Raw genomic sequence first — 21171 nt, 5'->3', positions numbered from 1 at the left:
ATATATATATATATATATATATATTATATATATACTGTATATACATATATTTGTTTTTTCCTTCACGCTGTTCTGTATTGTTCTCTTTGTAAACCATTGTGGATGCATATGATCACGAGCTTAATTAACGTATCATTATCATTATTATTTATTAGATATACTGTATTTATTACTGAATGTTTCTAAAACTGAAGAAATTATTAATGGATGAAATTTGTTTATCATATCCGTGATTTCCCTTTAGTTTTGTCACTTTTGTAGATTGTTAATAAATAAGTTAATTGAAGAATAAAAGGATTTTTCATAACTCTGAAGTTTTAATGCCAATATACACTATATGATAAATATCAGAATAAATGAAAAATAAACTTATACCAGCGAACCCTTCTAAGACAATTGGAGTGAGTCTTCCCCCCTCACCAGACTCTGAAAGGAGGAGGATAATCTGTACAGGACATAAAAAGGTTTTGACTTTAGGGTAATGATTCCTTTGGGGGATTAGTAAGAAATACAGAGCTTTGACTTTGACCGCCTCCACAAAGAACTTGAAAATATGGCACCGTGCGTTTTCGTTTTTAGACACGCCCAAACCCTCACCACAGATTGGTACTACTATAGGGACTCAGGGCCGGATCCACAGCTGTGGGTCCACCGGGCGCGCATTTACAATCTGTATACACAGTCGTGAGCATACCCGCCAGCAGCCAATCAGATACCAGATCACATAGCCAATCAGATTCGAGCAATGACGTCATCGACCGTATATTTCAATTACCTATATTTTATCCTATATTAGACAACTGTGTGAGCAGCAATAACCCATATGAGAAATATTGTTCAAATATTAACCCTCTTATGTATTTGTGTCCATAAAGGAGACTAAAATTGTGCGCATTAAGTTAAATTAAGATATGGAGCGAACAGTGACGTCATCGACGAAGAAGAATGTAAACAACAGATTTCTAAACGCCTGCTAGAAAGAAAATTCCATTTCATAAAAATACGCCGTAACGCGTAATGGCGGAAAGTAGCCCATTATTCTGGTCCACAAAGCTTACACAAAAAAACCATCAACCGAGTTTTTATATTGCAAGCACTATTTATAACCAAATTACATTATAACCCAAGTTTTTATATTGCAAGCACTATTTATAACCAAATTACATTATAATAATCTTGTCTACTGGCACTGACTTAATCGCCATTATGTATTTGTCATAAAACTATCATAAGACATACCTTCACTACCATTGTCTATAATAGCTTCATTTTATCGTTGCCAGCTTGCCTTTTTCTTCTTAACTAAAATTTTAGTAATTTTCAATACCACTGGGTTCAATCTGATCTATTTCATCCTTATTGGCACCTTATTTTGCTAGCATATCAGCTAACTAATATTTTAAAGGAATACCACAATGTGAGCACGAAAACAAATTTGCCATTATGATTAATACAAATATTTTTTAAATCTTTCAATCTATTAGACTCAATACTGTGGGTTCACCATGGGAAAAACATTCTATCCATGAACTGGCATCGAAGGTAGTCGGCTACTTTTGTTACTCTACTGTATATGCTGTAGATACTGACCTGAGGTCAGTGTTCTATGCAGACATACAGTATTTGACTTACGCAGCCGTTAATTGTATAAATGTACATGAATTAAATACTCAACTATATTATCATACGCTTTAAAGGAATCAACAAATGAATGACAGGAGTTAACTTAATATATTTATTTCTCCACATTACTTTTTTTATTCTCTATAATCAGTATATACAGTATAACCATAATGGACTAACATAACCTAAGCTAACCGCAATAACTCAACATTTTAATATAAAATTACTGTAATATGATAAATAATGACTAATTACTGTTCATAAACATTGCATTTAATTCTTTTAATAATACAATGCAGCAAATTATTATTTATGATATATTCTGTTCTAACAAATCCGAAATATTCTGAAATAACATTTCAAAACTAGACATAAGCAGCCAAAACTTTCAAATAAAAATGACAGGATTTAGCATGAGAAGCAATACAAAATGAAAATCAAATAGGACAGCTAACTTGAAGTTTTCAGTAAGTTTTTAAAGACTGAGGATAATGTAACTGCCTAATTAATGGGAATTTTAGAACAATAATGAATTTACAGCGCATTTTAAGGGTATTTTGAACTAGTAGTCAGCAAACAATTCTCTGAAAATGTTACAGCAGGCAGTGATGACAAAAAAAGGGACCAATGATACAGTGCAGTACTGTATATGGTAAAATACCTGTACCACAAAATAAACCACACTTCTTAACAAAAATTATATAAATTTGTTACACGCACAACATAGGGTATGAACTACATGAAGCACAGATAATTTTATAGATATGTATGACTACACATTTGACTTCTGTTATCATTAGAAATAAAATTTATGTCAGTAAATTTGTTACAAAATATAGGACATTTACTGCATGAGGTACTAACAGAAAATCTTTTTAAACATGAATGACTCATAAGAAATCAAATAATTGAAAGTTAGAATTATCCCACACTTCAAATTATAAAATTCCAAAAGGCATTTGTAGTTTACTTGTAAATATATAAAGCACAGAGAATGATATAAGCAACATTCATGAAAGTTTTTTCAGTGTCACGCAAGTATGGCTTATGCATAGTGCTGGAGTTTAGAAATTAAGCATAAAAGATAAGTTAATTACAATATTTTGATCATTGCAACACTACCAGTAACACTTTAAATATGGCTGTGTAAAGGCAAGAAAGACATTTCCTAACTGAATGTTGTTAACTACTGTATTTGACCTCTTCGTGATACAAGAACCACAACAATGAAATACAACCAAAATTCATGGTTCTAATATACTGTACCAGAAAAAATAAAATAAATTTTAAAAGACGAAACTTTAAGAAACTGTAGTACTGTAGTATATAATTAAATCATTAGGGCAGTTTATCAGACGCAGCCAGCAAAAAGTACAATCTGTTGTGCCTTATGCACAATGCCCAACACTGCCTACAGAGTAAACTTATTTTGCATCATTTGCAATATAACTGATAAATGTAGGCACAGCCTTGCAACCCTCAAAAAGTGAATACAAGTAACCACACGGTTATACTTTGTTATTGGTAGTAAACCCATTATCCTGTTCACAAAGCTTATATCTCCCAAAATTTTATACTGCCAGCAATATTTATTAACAAATTTCAACATTATAATATATTGTGCTCCTATAAATTAAATCTAATGGTCACTACCATGACTCTTGGCATTCATTACATTTTGGGAAATGTTAAGGGAAAGATTACGCTGTCTTTTCAGTGTTTTGTGAATCAGGTTCCCTTTCCTCTTTCTGCCTTTTGTGATAGGCGCAGCTCCTCTTGGCATTCCTTGCTGGCGCCTAGCAATTGATGTTGGTTGGCAAGGTATTTTCCCCCTTCCTACGCATGGCAAAGCCGCCCCAGTGCATTGGAAAAGACTGTGTAGCTGATCTGAGGTACGAACATTACGAAACCTGTTAGTTAGCTTCTCTATATCTCCAACGGTCAGCTCATCCCCATACAGAGCAGCACTATGTTTTATTGTTTCTGTAAGAATGTCTAATTTTTCCATGATTTGTTTTGATCGCCTCTTGGGATTACTCGTCTTGCAGTCGTCATCATCACTATCGGTGCTTTTTTCAAACTTGTTTTTATTATTGCAGTGAACTGTGGAAGGCATCTGTGTGTCATCACTGTTTGTATTATTGTGCTGAAATGTAGTAGAAGGCATCTGCGTGCCATCGCTGTCTTCATTATGCCTATATGCAGTGGCTTGGGTATTTTTGTCACATTCTTTTACACAATCACTCTGAAACTGTTCTGAATTGTCATGTAATGTAGCAAAAAATTCCAGCGAAGGCACATTTTCATTTCCAAGTGCAATTCTCGCAAGCCACTGTCTTTTTTCAGGAGTACTGCTGAATATTTGAGGTAAAGCCAAGAGGAATTTTTCCGAGCATGCCACTTGATGCTTGCACACCTTTCCAGTGTTTCCCATAGTACAGTCACAAATGCCTAATCTAAGGTCTACTGTATAAGTAACAGTATCCTCAGATTGACTCTTTACAAACATTTTGTATTCATCATCGTTGCACCTAATTATATCTTGTGAAATGGAATTATACGCTGGTACCCGTGATTTTTTTCGGCCCAAAGCTACATCAAGGAGACGCTGCTTCATATATAGGTCAAACACCTCATTCATAAACATTAACAACTGGCTTGTGTTGAAAGCTTTGCACCTGAAAGTAAAAATATTTAACAATAATTAAGTGATCTAATGAAGCAAAGCATACATTTTATGAAATTTTCAACTAAAAATATGTATACTGTAAAGGCCATCTCATTTGTTTTAACAAAAATTTGCACTGGCGTTTTATTGTTTGATATGCTTTGTATACAGCTGTATTTATTGTCCCTTCTACACTGTAATCCGCCCTTAGCTGAAGTCTCTTATACCTACTAACCTGTTCAAGATAATGTCTTTAATGATGCACATGGTGGCCTCCGCATAATTGTTGGTCTGATTGCCTCGCAGCAGCCGTCCTGCCCTGTACAATATGCACCATTCTTCTTTGCGCTGGATCAGATTAGTCACATATCTGAAAACATCGTGAAATATACAAAAACGGCCTATGGGTATGAGGATAAAGGTTGGTGAAGGCAGTGGTATAACTTGCAATACCTGACTGATCCTGCGTCAAAAGGAATGATTTTTTATGGGAATAGATAAGAGTGTAGCCAACACATATCGTCATCCTCCAGATTGTGTAAGGCAAGGTTTCATATACTGTACAGTAAGTACTGAATTTTACGTATTTTAACAGTAATAAAACAATAATTAAACATCAAATGGTATCAATAAAATATTAAAATACAGTAATAAAATAATAAAACACAGTAATAATATAATAAAGCGGTGTTAACTCTAAGTAAGCAGCTATAGATGTTGCTAAGTAGAACCCAAGACCGTGGGGAAATAAAGAAATAAATCCAAGCATATGCTGAGTTGCTAAACCCAACGCCAACATGCCAATCAAAATCTATGAAAACTACAGACGTTTATGTCTAAGTTTTCCATCGCCAAAAACCATTGAGCTAGCTGTGAAAATAAATATTTAAACAAATTAAAATGATAGCAAAATAAATTTTCACCAAAGCTGCATGCATTTCACGCATAGAGGGAAAGAGCATTTGTACATTCACTTCAGACTAAACAGGTACTGTACCAGTAATCAATTACCCATCTGGTGAGCACTTCATAATGATGAATCTGAGAATAAAAATTATGAAATATAAATTACCTTAAGAGATTATATCGACAAAAGACTGTAGGCAATATTTTTTTTTTTACAAAACTTTACTATGGTGAGGTGAATATTATAACAAACAGTTAACATTTAACAATTAATTTTGTTTTATTAACCATTCCTCACAAAGTTTTCATAGTTTTTTGCCTCTTGGGTCTAAAGAACTGCATGCCAGTCCTCATTAAATTTCTGTTCAGTCTTGGCGTACAGTAAGTTCTTGACTACTTGCATGAGGAGTTGACGATGATCCTTCTTAACACCATGGGAACTATCACACAGCCATCTCCAAACCTGTTGTAGAATGTGAAATATGCACAGGTATCTTTCTGAATTGGGCCATACTTTTCTTAGTGCATTTCGTTCTGCATCACTATTATCTGTTATGAAGCATAGTGGATGCCCTTGCTGGTAAAAAGGCACTGTCCCCAACATCTGCTTCAGCATATCAAATCCTGCAAGATAAAAGGTATCATTAATCTTTTATATTGAAATGAGGTTAATTACAGATATTTTAGTATCGCTTGTAAATAAGGAAAATACCAAATGCGGTAACTGAAGTTAAAATATTATGTACTTTTAGAGTGTAGAAAAAAAATTATCAATAAAATAATAATGGATAATTTTTTCTTTTCCAAAAAAAGTTTCTAACTACTAATATGGAACTCATAATTAGCTGAAACAGAAGTTGCTACAGTACCTGCTGTATAGCTTGCTTCATCCTGCGAGGATGTAAAGATCACGCCAAGGGGTAGAGCTCCTGCAGGACCAGCACAGAGAAGAGGGTAACTGCTGTGTTCAGCTGATCAAAGTGACTTGTTGTGTCAACAAAAATAACTTCACCTGCCTCCTGAATTCTCTATGAACAGTTGACATGAAATCAGTAATGAGTACAAGAGTGAATCGCTCACCAGTGTGCTCATACTTTATCTTTGAAAGTGGGTTAGCATCGGCATATTTTTTTATTGCTGAGAACATATCTCCACCCCTAGTGTTCCATAATTGTTTTTAGCCATTTCTCTCTCATATAGTACACAGATCTGGACTTTGGATTTACAGCAGCATTTGCAAGATCTGAGAGGTTAAAGTTAAGTTTCTCCTGGTGAAACCTTATAGCCTGTGGCACAGTCATACCTGAAAAATAAATAAATAATAATAATACAGTAACAATAATATGCAGGCAAGGATATGGGTACAACACAAGAAACAAGATGACAATAAATGCTGTAGGCCTATTTACTTATTTAAACGGTTCTTAAATACAACAGTAAATTATTTATTGTTCTTAAAGTCTTACCCAAATCAAAGTATTTGAAGAAGGTGTCAGTTGTGGCTGTTGGAATCCTGAGTTCCTGTAGAGCACTTGCTGCTTCAGCGGGGTGGTTGTGGGTACCTTCAATTGTGATGATACATGGATGTGTCCTCACATCCTTATCAATTCTGATGGTATTTTTGGTGATTAATTTAATCTTGATATCCATCTTCACGCTGCACCTAGAAGTCATTGCAATGTTATATAGCATAAATGCATACAAGTCATGTAAATTAATATAACTACCAAACCACGCAAATTCGCGTGAAACTGAATGCATTTTTTTACAGTCTGTATACACAGTCGTCTGTGTACACAGTCGTGAACACCTTTTATCACTGACAACCTTGCAGCTTGGAACATGGATGACATTCCAGTTTTAAAATTGGTAGTAACAATATTTGTTTTGCAATGAAAACCTTAAAACCGCACCTAACCTTCCCAGAAGTATAGCACAGTGGCCTAACCTAACAAAAATTTCCTTAATGCAAGCAAGTCGGTCCAACTTAGGCAAAATTAGTCGAACCACCCACTATGGAAGTTAAACCATCAATGGTGCATACAGAGTCGCGAGCATACCCGCCAGTAGCCAATCACGCACTAGATCGCATAGCCAATCAGCGCGTAGACAAAGATCAGCTTCAAGACAAAGAGTGGAAACAGTGTAAATGCGAAAAAGATAACATTCCAGTTTTAAAATTGGTAGTAACAATATTTGTTTTGCAATGAAAACCTTAAAACCGCACCTAACCTTCCTAGAAGTATAGCACAGTGGCCTAACCTAACAAAATTTCCTTAATGCAAGCAAGTCGGCCCATCTTAGGCAAAATTAGTCGAACCACCCACTATGAAAGTTAAACCCAATGGTGGCCACACCTATTTCCTAAAAAGTTTGATGTCAACCAGCTTACTATGTATACAAAAGGAAGCATCTGATTTGTTGTAATTTGTGACGTCGCTTATTGCGTTTCCGAGCAAAAGCACCAATTTTGCAATAAAAATCCACATTACTACTCACACAAAAAGAATAAAAGGTGATTCTATATAATACACACACATTGTTTTACCAATTTTATAACTGGAATGTTTTCTTCATATTTGCACTATTTTAGACCACTTCTTATGTTGACGAAACCCCATTTGAGGAGTTTCTTCAAGGCAAATAGAGGAGGGCTTTTATTTGTACAGTTGGAACTACTTTGTGTGAATTTTAATGGCAAGAAGGCTCATTAACTCATTTGTGCATTACCACCTTGCGAGCAGGTATTACGTAAACAAATGAAGTCATTGGATTGTGGGCCTAATATTGCAAAGAACAAATTCACAGTGGCGTTAATATAAACAATTACCCTCTTATGTTCTCTCCCTAGCTGCTACTACGGCATGAAGCGAAATGACTTAGTCAAGGCATATGAAATAGCAATGGTTGCATCACAATTGGCCCTGTGTTTGGCAGCATAGCTATAGGCTATTAAACTTAACTTAAAAGCTTCAATTGGCTTAACTTACCCAGTATAAGTTTTTTTAACTCCTTTATGCCGATTGTCACCATGCAGGCAGATGAACTTTTCGTGAAAGCGGTATCTTACACCATGATATAATCTTGCAGCATTGTAAGTTGTACTATTGCGTGCAGTAAAAACCTCTTTCCATCTCAGCGCTTCATCATCATCAAATGCATTAGTTCTCAATTGTACAATATTCTTTTCATTTCGTATTACTATGTTAGAGAAACCTTCTTCAGTAAAATTTAGATTGGAGGACATTTTGAAGCAACGTGAAACGGCACCGATTGTAAATATGTACGCAGCGTGGCGGCGCCCAAAGAATATCAACAACGCGGTGGAATGAGGATTCTTCTTCTGCGGACTTTTAAGAAGACGATGACGTCACTCTTTGCGTGCATATTTTTTTATTTATTATTTGGGGCTTTTTAATGCATACAAATACACCAGTGGGCTAATTTTGAACAATATTTCTCAGATGGGTTATTGCTGCTCACACACAGTTGTCTAATATAGGATAAAATATAGGTAATTGAAATATACGGTCGATGACGTCATTGCTGGAATTTTCTAGCAGGCGTTTAGAAATCTGTTGTTTACACTCTTCTTCGTCGATGACGTCACTCTTTTCTCCATATCTTAATTTAACTTAATGCGCACAATTTTAGTCTCCTTTATGGACACAAATACATAAGAGGGTTAATATTTGAACAATATTTCTCATATGGGTTATTGCTGCTCACACACAGTTGTCTAATATAGGATAAAATATAGGTAATTGAAATATACAGTCGATGACGTCATTGCTCGAATCTGATTGGCTATGTGATCTGGCATCTGATTGGCTGCTGGCGGGTATGCTCACGACTGTGTATACAGATTGTAAATACGCCACCGGGGCAAATCATTTGTGGGGGCCCTATAACCAGCTGATTTATTTATTTTATTTTATTTTCTTCTTATTATTATTTTTTTAGTGAAGTGGAGGGGCGAGTACAGTGAGCATTTTCCACCTGGGCAATTCTGGGTTATACTGAGGACTATTATTGGCAAAAATGAAGAACTCTTAGTATTCAGATTAAGTAGGTAGTCTCCACATATAGGAAGTACCGTAGCTAAGAAAACACCAAGGAAGCTTCTACATTATTATCATTTAACTAATTTACAGGAACAGAGCAGGTTTACGTACTTTCTGACAGGCAAAGTTGTAATTATTGTCTGAAAATCTATTTCCCGAAGAATATCACTTTCAATACTCATTATAGCCAACCATGAAAGACGACTCTGGCTCATTGACGTTATCAGTCGATTTTTATTATTTTCATCTTGAAAATGACCTTTCACCACTACAAATGGACACCATTAATACTAAATAGATTCTCAACAAGATTTCAACACTACGAAAAGTTGCCTGTAAGCCATTGTCAAGGAAAATTTAGTAGAAGTGGAGTTCTTTGGAATTTTTTCATTGTCTTTTCTGTCGAGTTTTACCAATTCACCAAATGAACGAGTTCATCTTTGAGACTGGGCTCTAGGTCATCTTTGTGAAAACTCACAAGACTACTGCGGCTGAATTGATCTCATCAGCATCCATATCTTCTAGGCGATTGAGGAATCCAAAGCGCTCACATACAACATCATAAGTAGCTATTCTGTCACTCCAGAGACTGGACAATTTGGTCAATAAGTGGAAGGAAACTTTTGCACGAAAAAGCTTTACCTTGGGACTCATCTGGGCATCCTGTGCTTTACCATAATCAAGTGGATTAAGACGCACGTTCCTCACACAATGGCGAACTTCAGTACACTCTTCTGTTCCAGACAGTCTGATTCCAGCTGCTTCATATTCCTCATATTTTTTCTCTCTTTGTTTCAATAAATGTTTTCAAAGACTTGAGTGCTTTCACTGCAGTACTGAGAACCATTTTAGGATCTTGTAGAATATAGTTTGTTGCACTGAATCTTTCTAGGATGTCATTCCAAACTGTAGCATAAATGGCTATTTCTAATTTACCCATTTTTCATATAAATGACATGCTTCATTCCGAGCCACAGCCTTGTTTTCCTCATCAGTCATTATGTCATAAAGAGCCTCTCTCATCTCTCTGCAACCATGCACTATAGCCTTTGTTGCATCTGCTCTGCAAGACCAACGAGTTTCATTTAGTCGCTTGGTAACATACAACTGCTTGCCAGCTCTTGTTCATTTTCTTTGAGCGTAGCATAGCGTGCCGTGGATGCTGTGAAAAACAAATAAATTTGTAGAACAAAGTCAAAGTAGTGAATAGCTGCAGAGCATGTGTTAACTGCTGCCTTTCCCACTAAATGAAGGGAATGTCCAAAGCATGGCACAAACTCTGATAATGGCTTCTTGCCTTTGATGAGGGCTTGCATTCCTTTATAGTTCCCGCTCATATTAGCAGCATTATCATAGGACTGCCCTCTGCAATCTTTGAGATCAATATCGTGGTCCTCTAAAAACTGAAACAGGGCTTTGGCCATATCAGAACCATTGTGACCTCGACTGTCCATGAATGTCAGGAACCTTTCTTTTGGCAATGTGTCTTCCCTATAGCGTATGACTAAAGTCAGTTGGTCAATGTGACCCTCATCTGGGGTTGAGTCAAGAGAAATAGAATAATATTTTGGCTTCTTGATTCTTGATATTATTTCTTGCAGTATATGTTCGCCCCATTATTCCAATTACTTCTTCTTCACAAATTGTAGAGGAGAGATAATTTGTGTGACCTCGTCCTTTATTTGTATGCAGTTTGATGTGAGTTGCAAGAAATGGATCATACTCTGATAGGAGTTCAGTATACCAAGAAAATTCCCATTTGATGGCGAACCAGTCAGTTCATCTGTGCCTCTGAATGCTAGTCCTCGCTCAGCGATAAATTCACTTACAATACGTGTAAGAAGTTTACATCAGCATTCTTGCAATTGAGCTACTTGCTTTGATAATTCTTGATCTATTCTGCCATGTTCTTTCCCTAGTTTGGCTACAGTAATGATGGATTATAGATGGCACTTTGATTTCTCGTGATCAGCTATCCTGTCATTTCCGTGCTTCCAGTCACAAAATCCATCAGTGGCTAATTTGCCCTTTTCAGATCCTGAATTAAGAAGCTTACAGGGAAAACAATAAACTTTGCCAGTTGTTGGAGAGAAACAGAGCCATGAACGATTAATTATTTCATTATTCAGTGTTTTCCTCTGAAACAAACTTCGTGAACATTCACGTGTGTAATGAATTCCACTCTTCCCTTTCACCTGATCTTGGAACATTGAAGTTTTATCCAGTAACTGTTCATCACAATGTTGTAATTCACTTGATCCCTTCTTTGCCCAAAAGGTTATAATTTCTTCAGTAGATGACTCAGGCAATAAACCAATATCATTCTGAAAACCTTGATTTTCGTACTGATCTTTTCCATAGCAACATCTTCCTCATGTTCCTGCACGTCCTTATGTTCATGTTCACCCTGGAAATTTGTGTCGACTTCATACACTGGTGTAGCGCTACTTGAAGATATGTCCAGAGGCTCTGCCTTTTCTGAAGATGCTGTTTCAGTTTCTATACTTAATTTGCTTGTTGATGCCTCTTCTGACGGCTCTGAAGCATTTTCAACAGGCTGTTTTATGGCAGCAAGGTCGAAGTAGGTGCTTAATAGGGCTACTTTTGACATTGCTTCAAGATATTTTTATCACGTGCTTGAGACACTTTGCGTTTTCTTTGCACCACTTTCGTATATACGAAGAGTTTTATGTCGGGCACTCATCTTTTTCCAGAGGTCTTGACAGTCCGACAGACTCTTCCAGGCAATGCTCGTCAATTTTCTATAATTTACAGCCTCCTACAGGGGTCAGGAGCAGACCACCTGGCTAGGAAAAAATTAAGGAGTGTAAAGATCACAAAAGGTGGTTTGGGGTTGAAGCCCCCACTGATATAAGGGGGCATGGAGGATGAAGCCCCATCTAGAAACTAACCAATTCAGTGACAAGTTAGGAGGTTTGGTCAGTGTTCATGGTTAGGCTAGTGCACATAAAAATTGCTAAAGGGGTGTGGGGCGAAACTAGCCAATTCAGTGACAAAGTTAGGTTAGTTAATTTTTGGCTCACATCTCTTACATTTCATGTTTTTTTGCCCTTTCAGCGAGGGAGGGGAAAAAATTATATTCGCTTACTGTTGAATAAAGGACTGAATCTAGGAATTAGCGTCTTACCACCTACTACGTCATAAAGTCATACCTCCCCAATCAATGGCCCCCCACCTCCTTTTGCAATAATGTTGGTCAAATCCCCAACTACCTATTCATATAGTACTGGTAGTAGTAGTAGTAGTAGTACATCATATAATGAAGTTATAGCAACTTTTGGAACAGCTGAAGTTAAAGATATTGTGGACTGCTTATTATTGTGATCAGGTATCATTTCTATTTGCCTCCAGCAATAACTACTTTTAAAGTCTACTTGTTAATGATAAGATAAAACGAATTTCCGACACCTATAAATGCATATCAACAGGAAATCAATGGAAAAACAAGGGGAAAATTGGAAATATTAATCGAAATAGAGTAGGCTATGCTAAAGAATTCCAGTAGGCCTATTAGCCTACCATAATGTCACTGCAACCCCCCAAAAGACAGCCAAAGTAAGTTAATTAAACAAGTGAACTTCTATATAACTTACTTTGAAACACCGGAGTAAGCGTGGACACCAAACAGGACAAAGAACGTTATTGTTATTTGAAACAATTCCACAAAATACAATTCAACTTCACGCCTTTGTAATCACTGGATGCACGGCACCAAATGTCGGACTCGACTGACAACAAGAAATAACAATAAACAAAAGCACTACGCATAGCGTAAGCTGACAGTGTATTTCTTTACGAATTTTCAACTTTCATTAAAGAGACTACTTCTTACTCTCCTTCTGTTTTCTTAATTAGAATAGCAGTTACTCCTTTCAACTTATGTCATTTTAAACTTCTAAACAACTGTCAGTACAATAGTTCTATTAGCCTAACTAGTGGTCTAATAGAAGAATAGATAACATGAACAAAGTGATATATCTTTACCAATACGTTTCTTTTTTTATTTAAAGGAAAGAAAATACAATATAAAGTGAGGACAGAAATTAAAAGAGGGATTAAAAATGAAAAAATAACAGAAAACATAAGGTCACTAAGGTGGTAAAAGAAAATGAAAACCCAAAAAGTGAAAAAATGCATAATGGGTTATGAAATCACCTCTTTCTGTGGGGCCCCTTTTTGTGGGGCCCTGGGGCTATAGCCCCTATTGCCTCCCTTTAATCCGGCCCTGCTGTATGACGACGCTGCAAGCAATGGTTACTCAAATGGAAAATGATCCAGATTTCCTGTATGAACTGTGTAGGTAGCCTAATAAATTGTTTGTTCCCATATGGGTATATAATAAAGAGGTAATGTGAAACAAAGCCATGAGGTAGGAGTGGGTATTATTCATATTCAGGGCAGGGTCATGAATTACTTGGGGGTGATCCAGGGAGGGGGGTGGGCTTCGCCCACCCAGACATGGCGTCAAGGCTAGGTTAGGTAAAGGTAAGTCTGGTTAGGTTATATCCCCTCTGAAATGTCTACTACAAAAATGCTAAATCGGCCTAAAGGAGTCGTCTTCCTACTCTGCATCTGCTCCTGGGAGGTTTAAACCTCATCAGGATAAAAAATTGAAACGAAATTTAATTTGCAATCTCAGTAAATTTGTTTAAACATAAGGGTATTTTGTTTTTTCTGTTATCTTTATTTAAACGTAATTTGTTACTCAATCCACCTATCCTGTCTAAAGTACCTCTACACAGAGAACAGCAATATGAAATTTGGCCCAAAGGCCAAGCACTGGGACCTATGAAGCCATTCAGTGCTGAAAGGAAAAATGAGAGTAAAGGTGGTTTGAGAGGTTTAACAGGGGGAAAGCCTCGCAGTTGCAGTATGAAACGATTGTTTTAGAGGGTGGAAAGTCAGAAGAAAGAGAATATGAACGGAGGTACAGTAAAAGGAATGAAAGGGGTTGCAGTCAGGGTCCAAAGGGATTCTGCAAAGAACCTAAGTAATGCCTACAGTGCACCTTGTGAGATGCGCTGATGATGCTATCCCCTGAGGGACCTATACACAGAACACTTATTTTCAAAACCTTTCCCTTTCAAAAATTGTGCCCAAAACTGAAATGAAGAATACCATTAGAGAACCTTCACAGAAATGCAACATTGCTTGGCCAATCATGACTACCCTGTGCCCATTAACCTACCCAAAGTGGTCTGACTGGTCAGCATTTATGCAACTTCTGTTTAGTCTTTAAACAATATTGCACTTGTTTACTTGCCCATTACAATAAATTGGGACATGGTAAAATGACGAAGAGATCACCGTACGCAGTACATAGCGAAATCTTTGACTAAGAGGTAGGCTATCCTAAAACTTACCTGGCCAGTCTAGGCTACTCTGAAACGGCTGCACCAATGGCTGTTAAACCAACAAGTTATATGCTTTACTTCTGAATGTTCGAGCAACTTTGGCCTAACCTTCCCATCTGTAATAAAGCTAATAAAATATACAACTCTGTTTACCAATTATCCGGAGAAAGTTCACCGGCAAACCAGACAATGTAAAGCTACCCACCAAGGATGAGGAACACTGTCACGAAACGTCATGATCAGCGTTGCCAAAACTCGGCATAATTATGAAACCAGCATAGGAAATCGGCATACCTATAGAAAACGGTTTTCAGTGTTGAATCATGGGTAACTAAAGAAAATAAAACAAGTTACGAGCTGCACCCTTTTCTTATGAATCTAATCAAATACAATGATAAAAATAAATCTTAGAAATTATTGGATTTATTTTTATCATCGTTCACTCATATATCAATCATATAAAATACTTTTTTTTCTTTTACTGATATTCTACATGTTTATATATAAATGAATATATTATACAATCACAAAGCAATATTCTGTTCTATATAAATTTCAACTATTTACATATAAAGTATGCGAATTAACATATGTTCAAGATATATTACATAATCGAATTAATAGAGAAATAATCTCAGTGCCCATAAACCTAGACATACAGTATTAGGTAATATCCAATAATGGAAAAAATAATCTTTAGTTTCCATAGTCCTAGACATATTAGGTTATATCCAATAATAGAAGAATAATCTTTAGTGTCCATAATCCTAGACATACTGGGTTCTATCCAATAATAGAAAAATAATCTTTAGTGTCCATAAACCTGGACATATTAGGTTATATCCAATAATAGAAGAATAATCTTTAGTGTCCATAATCTAGACATATTAGGTTATATCCAATAATAGAAGAATAATCTTTAGTGTCCATAATCCTAGACATATTAGGTTATATCCAATAATAGAAAAATAATCTTTAGTGTCCATAATCCTAGACATATTAGGTTATATCCAATAATAGAAGAATAATCTTTAGTGTCCATAATCCTAGACATACTGGGTTCTATCCAATAATAGAAAAATAATCTTTAGTGTCCATAAACCTGGACATATTAGGTTATATCCAATAATAGAAGAATAATCTTTAGTGTCCATAATCCTAGACATATTAGGTTATATCCAATAATAGAAGAATAATCTTTAGTGTCCATAATCCTAGACATACTGGGTTCTATCAATAATAGAAAAATAATCTTTAGTGTCCATAATCCTAGACATATTAGGTTATATCCAATAATAGAAGAATAATCTTTAGTGTCCATAATCCCTAGACATACTGGGTTCTATCCAATAATAGAAAAATAATCTTTAGTGTCCATAAACCTGGACATATTAGGTTATATCCAATAATAGAAGAATAATCTTTAGTGTCCATAATCCTAGACATATTAGGTTATATCCAATAATAGAAGAATAATCTTTAGTGTCCATAATCCTAGACATATTAGGTTATATCCAATAATAGAAAAATAATCTTTAGTGTCCATAATCCTAGACATATTGGGTTCTGTCCAATAATAGAAAAATAATCTTCAGTGTCCATAATCCTAGAGATATTAGGTTATATCCAATAATAGAAAAATAACTTTTAGTGTCCATAAACCTGGACATATTAGGCTATATTCAACATAACTGACTAGACAGATTATATTCAACATAATTATTTACAATTGTATAAGCACTCGTTGGTATACAAGAAGAATATATATACATATAAATTTATATGGTGCACACACTAGTTCTATAAATTCTCCTCCTCGCCGTCATCGAATATTTTCTCTCGACTTCTGCACATGCTGACCTCAGTCAGAGGTTACGAAGCATCCTTTGGTCTTCACAGTCTCTGAGACTGAAGCTAAAGCTCTTGGGGTGGATGTCGAAATTTGGTTTCTCATTTTTGTTTTGATCGAATTTACCTTGGAAAATATTCTTTCTGCATCACCGTTTGACGTTGGTAATGATAAAATGCTCCAAGCAAAGGAAAGCAAAACCTTGAATTCCGGTTGTCCATTGTCGTCTCTCAATTTGGACAGATAAACAAATAGATCCTCGACATTTGTTGAAGCCTTCGAATGTTCAGGAAAGTCAATGTTGGGGAGATGTCGCCAATCTTCATCCAATTGCTGTAGATCCCCTGAATATATTCGTGGTACTTCTGCAGCTAAATTTGACAATGATGGCATAATTTGAAGCACATCATTTCTGGTGCAAACCTCTACACTTAAATTACTGCATAATTGAAGCAATTTTGAACCTAGAGGTAACCTTTCTTTCATTTGAACACACGCTGTAATCATAAATTGTCGACATCTTTTTGTGACATCGGCGATCAGTGTGCTCTGTTTGAAGCAATTTCTGGCTCTTGCAATATACCGAGAACTTGAGTGCCCATGTATACTTCATTTGAGGCATCAAGTAACGTCATCACTTGGATTGATCTGACATATTTGTGAATCAGTTGCTTTGCTAGACGAGTAATACATTCTCAGGAGGATATCAGAGTATATAAGATTTTATATGTGAGATGTGTAATGTAGGTTCCCTCCTTTGGAACAAAGTATTAAATTTATTAAAGTAAGAAAGAACAAAATCAAGAAATTGAAAATAAATACGGAAAGATGAATGATCTTGCAACATGTCAAAAATCATTTTAGATGTAATGAATCTATCTTCCAAACGCTTGCCAGAAAATGATAAGGTTAATGGTCGCCATTGCTCAAGTACTCGAGATAGAGCTGTTGCATGGAGGGACAGCCATCGCGTCTGTGAGGCAGCCGATTTTTTCTCGGCAGGAAAGCAGAGTTCTCGACGGCTTGTCGGCAGGAAGAATGCATTCACAACCCGTAGAGTTTTGTCTCGGCATAAATCCTAAAAATTCGGCATTTTGGCAACGCTGCAATACACACGATGTGCTATTCACCCCTTCTTAAGCAAACCTTGCAATGCACTCCATATCCTTCATATATATATAAACATTCTTTCTCACTCTACTCATATGAATAAACTGACTACACACGTACTGGGCCATGTTAACCTTTAATAAATCACTGTAAATAGTTTGCAAATACTTGAACATGGTTATATAATGAAACATTTCTGCTAAAGACTTCTTAATTTGTTTTCATTTATATCATCACTCTCTCTCCCTCCGCGCTGTAAGATTTAAATGGCGTGAATGAGTGATTTATACGCACACACACACACATACATACATACATATATATATATATATATATATATATATATATATATATATATATATATATATATATATATATATATATATAATATACTGTAGAAATCATCAACACACAATCACGTGTGGAACAGAAATAAATTTCTGACTCACGTCGGGATCGAACCAGGTCTCTCAGGTGGAAAGCAAGGGCGTTACCACTGGGCCATACAAGTCTAAAAAGAAGTTGGAACCTGAGAGCAACTGCCCAAGGAATTACCTGGGCAAGCTAACTGCTTGCATACCAGCGAGTTTTCCCCAACTTCCCTGACTCAGCAATGACCCAATAGACAACATTTCATTCGAATTATCCTTCTGAGTGAATAAGATAGAAATCATCAACACACAATCACGTGTGGAACAGAAATAAATTTCTGACTCACGTCAGGATCGAACCCAGGTCTCTCAGGTGGAAAGCAAGGGCGTTACCCACTGGGCCATACAAGTCTAAAAGAAGTTGGAACCTGAGAGCAACTGCACCCAAAGGAATTACTTGGGCAAGCTAACTGCTTGCATACCAGCGAGTTTTCCCAACTTCCCGACTCAGCAATGATCCAATAGACAACATTTCATTCGAATTATCCCTTCTGAGTGAATAAGATAGAAATCATCAACACACAATCACGTGTGGAACAGAAATAAATTTCTGACTCACGTCGGATCGAACCCAGGTCTCTCAGGTGGAAAGCAAGGGCGTTACCCACTGGGCCATACAAAGTCTAAGAAGTTGGAACCTGAGAGCAACTGCACCCAGGAATTACCTGGGCAAGTTAACTGCTTGCATACCAGCGAGATTTTCCCCAACTTCGATTCAGCAATGACCCAATAGACAACATTTCATTCGAATTATCCCTTCTGAGTGAATAAGATAGAAATCATCAACACACAATCACGTGTGGAACAGAAATAAATTTCTGACTCCACGTCGGGATCGAACCCAGGTCTCTCAGGTGGAAAGCAAGGGCGTTACCCACTGGGCCATACAAGTCTAAAAGAAGTTGGAACCTGAGAGCAACTGCACCCAAGGAATTACCTGGGCAAGCTAACTGCTTGCATACCAGCGAGTTTTCCCCAACTTCCCGATTCAGCAATGACCCAATAGACAACATTTCATTCGAATTATCCTTCTGGTGAATAAGATAGAAATCATCAACACACAATCACGTGTGGAACAGAAATAAATTTCTGACTCACATCGGGATCGAACCCAGGTCTCTCAGGTGGAAAGCAAGTTGCTCTCAGGTTCCAAGTGTTTAATAAACCCGTGCTAATCCCAGGCCTGGGATTAGCTTCGTCTTTGCCGGGTCTTGCAACTTGCCACAGAGGTTTGGTGCGAGTGGTAATGTATTTTGTGGAGGCCCCAGAGTCAAAGTAAGAGAAATTACACATAAATTATTGATCTCCGAATATTTCTTTCTATGCAAATCATTCACCAAAATACAGTTCTCTAAAGGTCTCACCCAGATTTTGATTTAATCTCAGAATGAAACAAAAACAAAACAAAAAACTTTACTAACAGACAAATTGACTTTCGCTACAAATTCTCAGCAAAATAAAAAAAACAGTCGCCTTTCTTTCTCGGCTACTCTACCTCCGTGTGAACTTTTACTCATCTGGTATTCATCGTTGATGCTGGTCACCATGCCACGTACTGACCAGACCCAATGTTCCTTGTGCTTTCCTCTCCTAATAACCAACATAACATTGAATATGTATCACCCTGTATTCATTATGGTTAATGGTCACCATGCCACAGACTGACCAACACCAATGTTCCTAAGGTGACTCCTTTATTAACTAACATAACACTAAATATATAACTGTATAATATAATCCAAAAAATTCCAACACTTTTTAACTCAAAAATGAAACCATAAGATCATCCAGAAGTCCCCAAAGACACCACATAAGAGGAAGATTCTTTCTCTAGTCCGTTATGAGCTCATCTAAATTGGGTCTCTCTGGTTCTCTCTCTCTCTCTCTCTCTCTCTCTCTCTCTCTCTCTCTCTCTCTCTCTCTGAATCTGATCTCTCAATATATATATATATATATATATATATATATATATATATATATATATATATATATATATATATATATATATATATATATATATATATATATATATTTCTTTTTTTTTTTTTTTCAACACCTGCAATATCAGCTCAAGTATAGAGTATGCTATTGTTCAGCGCTGAAAGGAAACAGATAGAGAGAGGCTTCAAAGGCATATCAGGAGGAAAACATTTTGCGTTGCACGATGAAACATATGTTAGTAAAGGGTTAATGAAAGTAAGATGGGAGGAAGAGAATATAAACGGAGGTACAGCAAAAGGAATGAAAGGGGTTGCTGCTAGGGGAAGAAGGGGCCCTGCAAAGAACCTTATTTAATGCCCACAGTGGAAGTAGGACGTGATATCGTCAACTGGGAACTTGTGGGCACCAGACGAGTAGTTGAAAGATCCGGGCCTACCAGGATGAGAACTTTGAGACGGGAGGGTGGAGAGAAGTTGAAGATTGGCGAAAGTGAAAGCACAGGAAAGACACAGAGGCCCCTTTGACTTCAAATAGCTTTTGTTAACTTTCAAAGGAATCAATATTTTAACTTCGAATTACAGTCATAACCGATAACTTCAATCAAGAGTTACATAAAGAAAATTAAGATAATAATGTTCTTTTAAAGATGAAAAATAGTCTATACAATATGCAGCCTTTCCTTAAAGTTATCGAACATAGCAGTTGAATAATAATAATAATAATAATAATAATAATAATAATAATAATAATAATAATAATAATGTCAAATCACAGATAACTGAAAGGTTTCATGTGCTGGCTATTTCTGACTGCCGAGAGAGAGAGAGAGAGAGAGAGAGAGAGAGAGAGAGAGAGAGAGAGAGAGAGAGAGAGAGAGAGAGAGAGAGAGAGAGAGAGAGAGTTTTAAACAAGTCCCAAAGTGTCAGGAGGAGGCCATAAATTAGGAATTATGATTTCGGTCTGATTTACTCTTCAAACACTTAATCTAAAAAGAAAGTATTTTTACACAAGCATGAAAAGGGAATCTAAAAAGAAAGTATTTTTACACAAGCATGAAAAGGGGTAAGTGTTTCCTCCAAGTGTTTTCTTTACGTATCTGCACTTGATTCTTAACATACAGCAGGTAATTAAAAGTGCCATATCTATTATTTAATGTCGCTGTATCTATACAAAAGGTCCATGAAATATAATATACAGGTAGGTT

General features: G+C 36.3%; 2 protein-coding genes across 2 annotated transcripts; both read right to left on the bottom strand.

Annotated features, from left to right (window-relative positions):
- Positions 1–2974: 2974 nt before the first annotated feature.
- On the bottom strand, positions 2975–4839 carry LOC136838027 (uncharacterized). Its single transcript, XM_067102888.1, has 2 exons — positions 4527–4839; positions 2975–4301 (listed from the first exon to the last, which is right to left on the bottom strand). Exons 1-2 carry the CDS (start codon positions 4556–4558, stop codon positions 3263–3265), a joined length of 1071 nt encoding a protein of 356 aa, XP_066958989.1. The 5' UTR covers positions 4559–4839; the 3' UTR covers positions 2975–3262.
- Positions 4840–6354: 1515 nt separating this feature from the next.
- Positions 6355–8661, bottom strand: LOC136837999 (uncharacterized). The gene is made up of 3 exons (XM_067102862.1): positions 8188–8661; positions 6664–6860; positions 6355–6500 (listed from the first exon to the last, which is right to left on the bottom strand). Exons 1-3 carry the CDS (start codon positions 8442–8444, stop codon positions 6355–6357), a joined length of 600 nt encoding a protein of 199 aa, XP_066958963.1. The 5' UTR covers positions 8445–8661.
- Positions 8662–21171: the final 12510 nt, after the last annotated feature.

The sequence above is a fragment of the Macrobrachium rosenbergii genome, unplaced genomic scaffold (genome assembly GCF_040412425.1).
Source record: "Macrobrachium rosenbergii isolate ZJJX-2024 unplaced genomic scaffold, ASM4041242v1 13908, whole genome shotgun sequence".
In the NCBI taxonomy this organism is placed as follows: domain Eukaryota; kingdom Metazoa; phylum Arthropoda; class Malacostraca; order Decapoda; family Palaemonidae; genus Macrobrachium; species Macrobrachium rosenbergii.
The sequence above is the reverse complement of the archived record's forward strand: the minus strand, read 5'-3'. Positions and strand labels throughout refer to the sequence as shown.

Bases quoted from the DNA above. Each gene is read 5' to 3' on its own strand.
- LOC136838027 (XM_067102888.1), bottom strand. From the start codon at position 4,558: ATGTGCATCATTAAAGACATTATCTTGAACAG. The intron at 4,302-4,526 runs GTTAGTAGGTAT...TTTTACTTTCAG, and splicing joins AAAGACATTATCTTGAACAG to GTGCAAAGCTTTCAACACAA.
- LOC136837999 (XM_067102862.1), bottom strand. From the start codon at position 8,444: ATGTCCTCCAATCTAAATTTTACTGAAGAAGGTTTCTCTAACATAGTA. The intron at 6,861-8,187 runs GTAAGTTAAGCC...AATGACTTCTAG, and splicing joins GTTAAAAAAACTTATACTGG to GTGCAGCGTGAAGATGGATA. The intron at 6,501-6,663 runs GTAAGACTTTAA...TTTATTTTTCAG, and splicing joins CTTCAAATACTTTGATTTGG to GTATGACTGTGCCACAGGCT.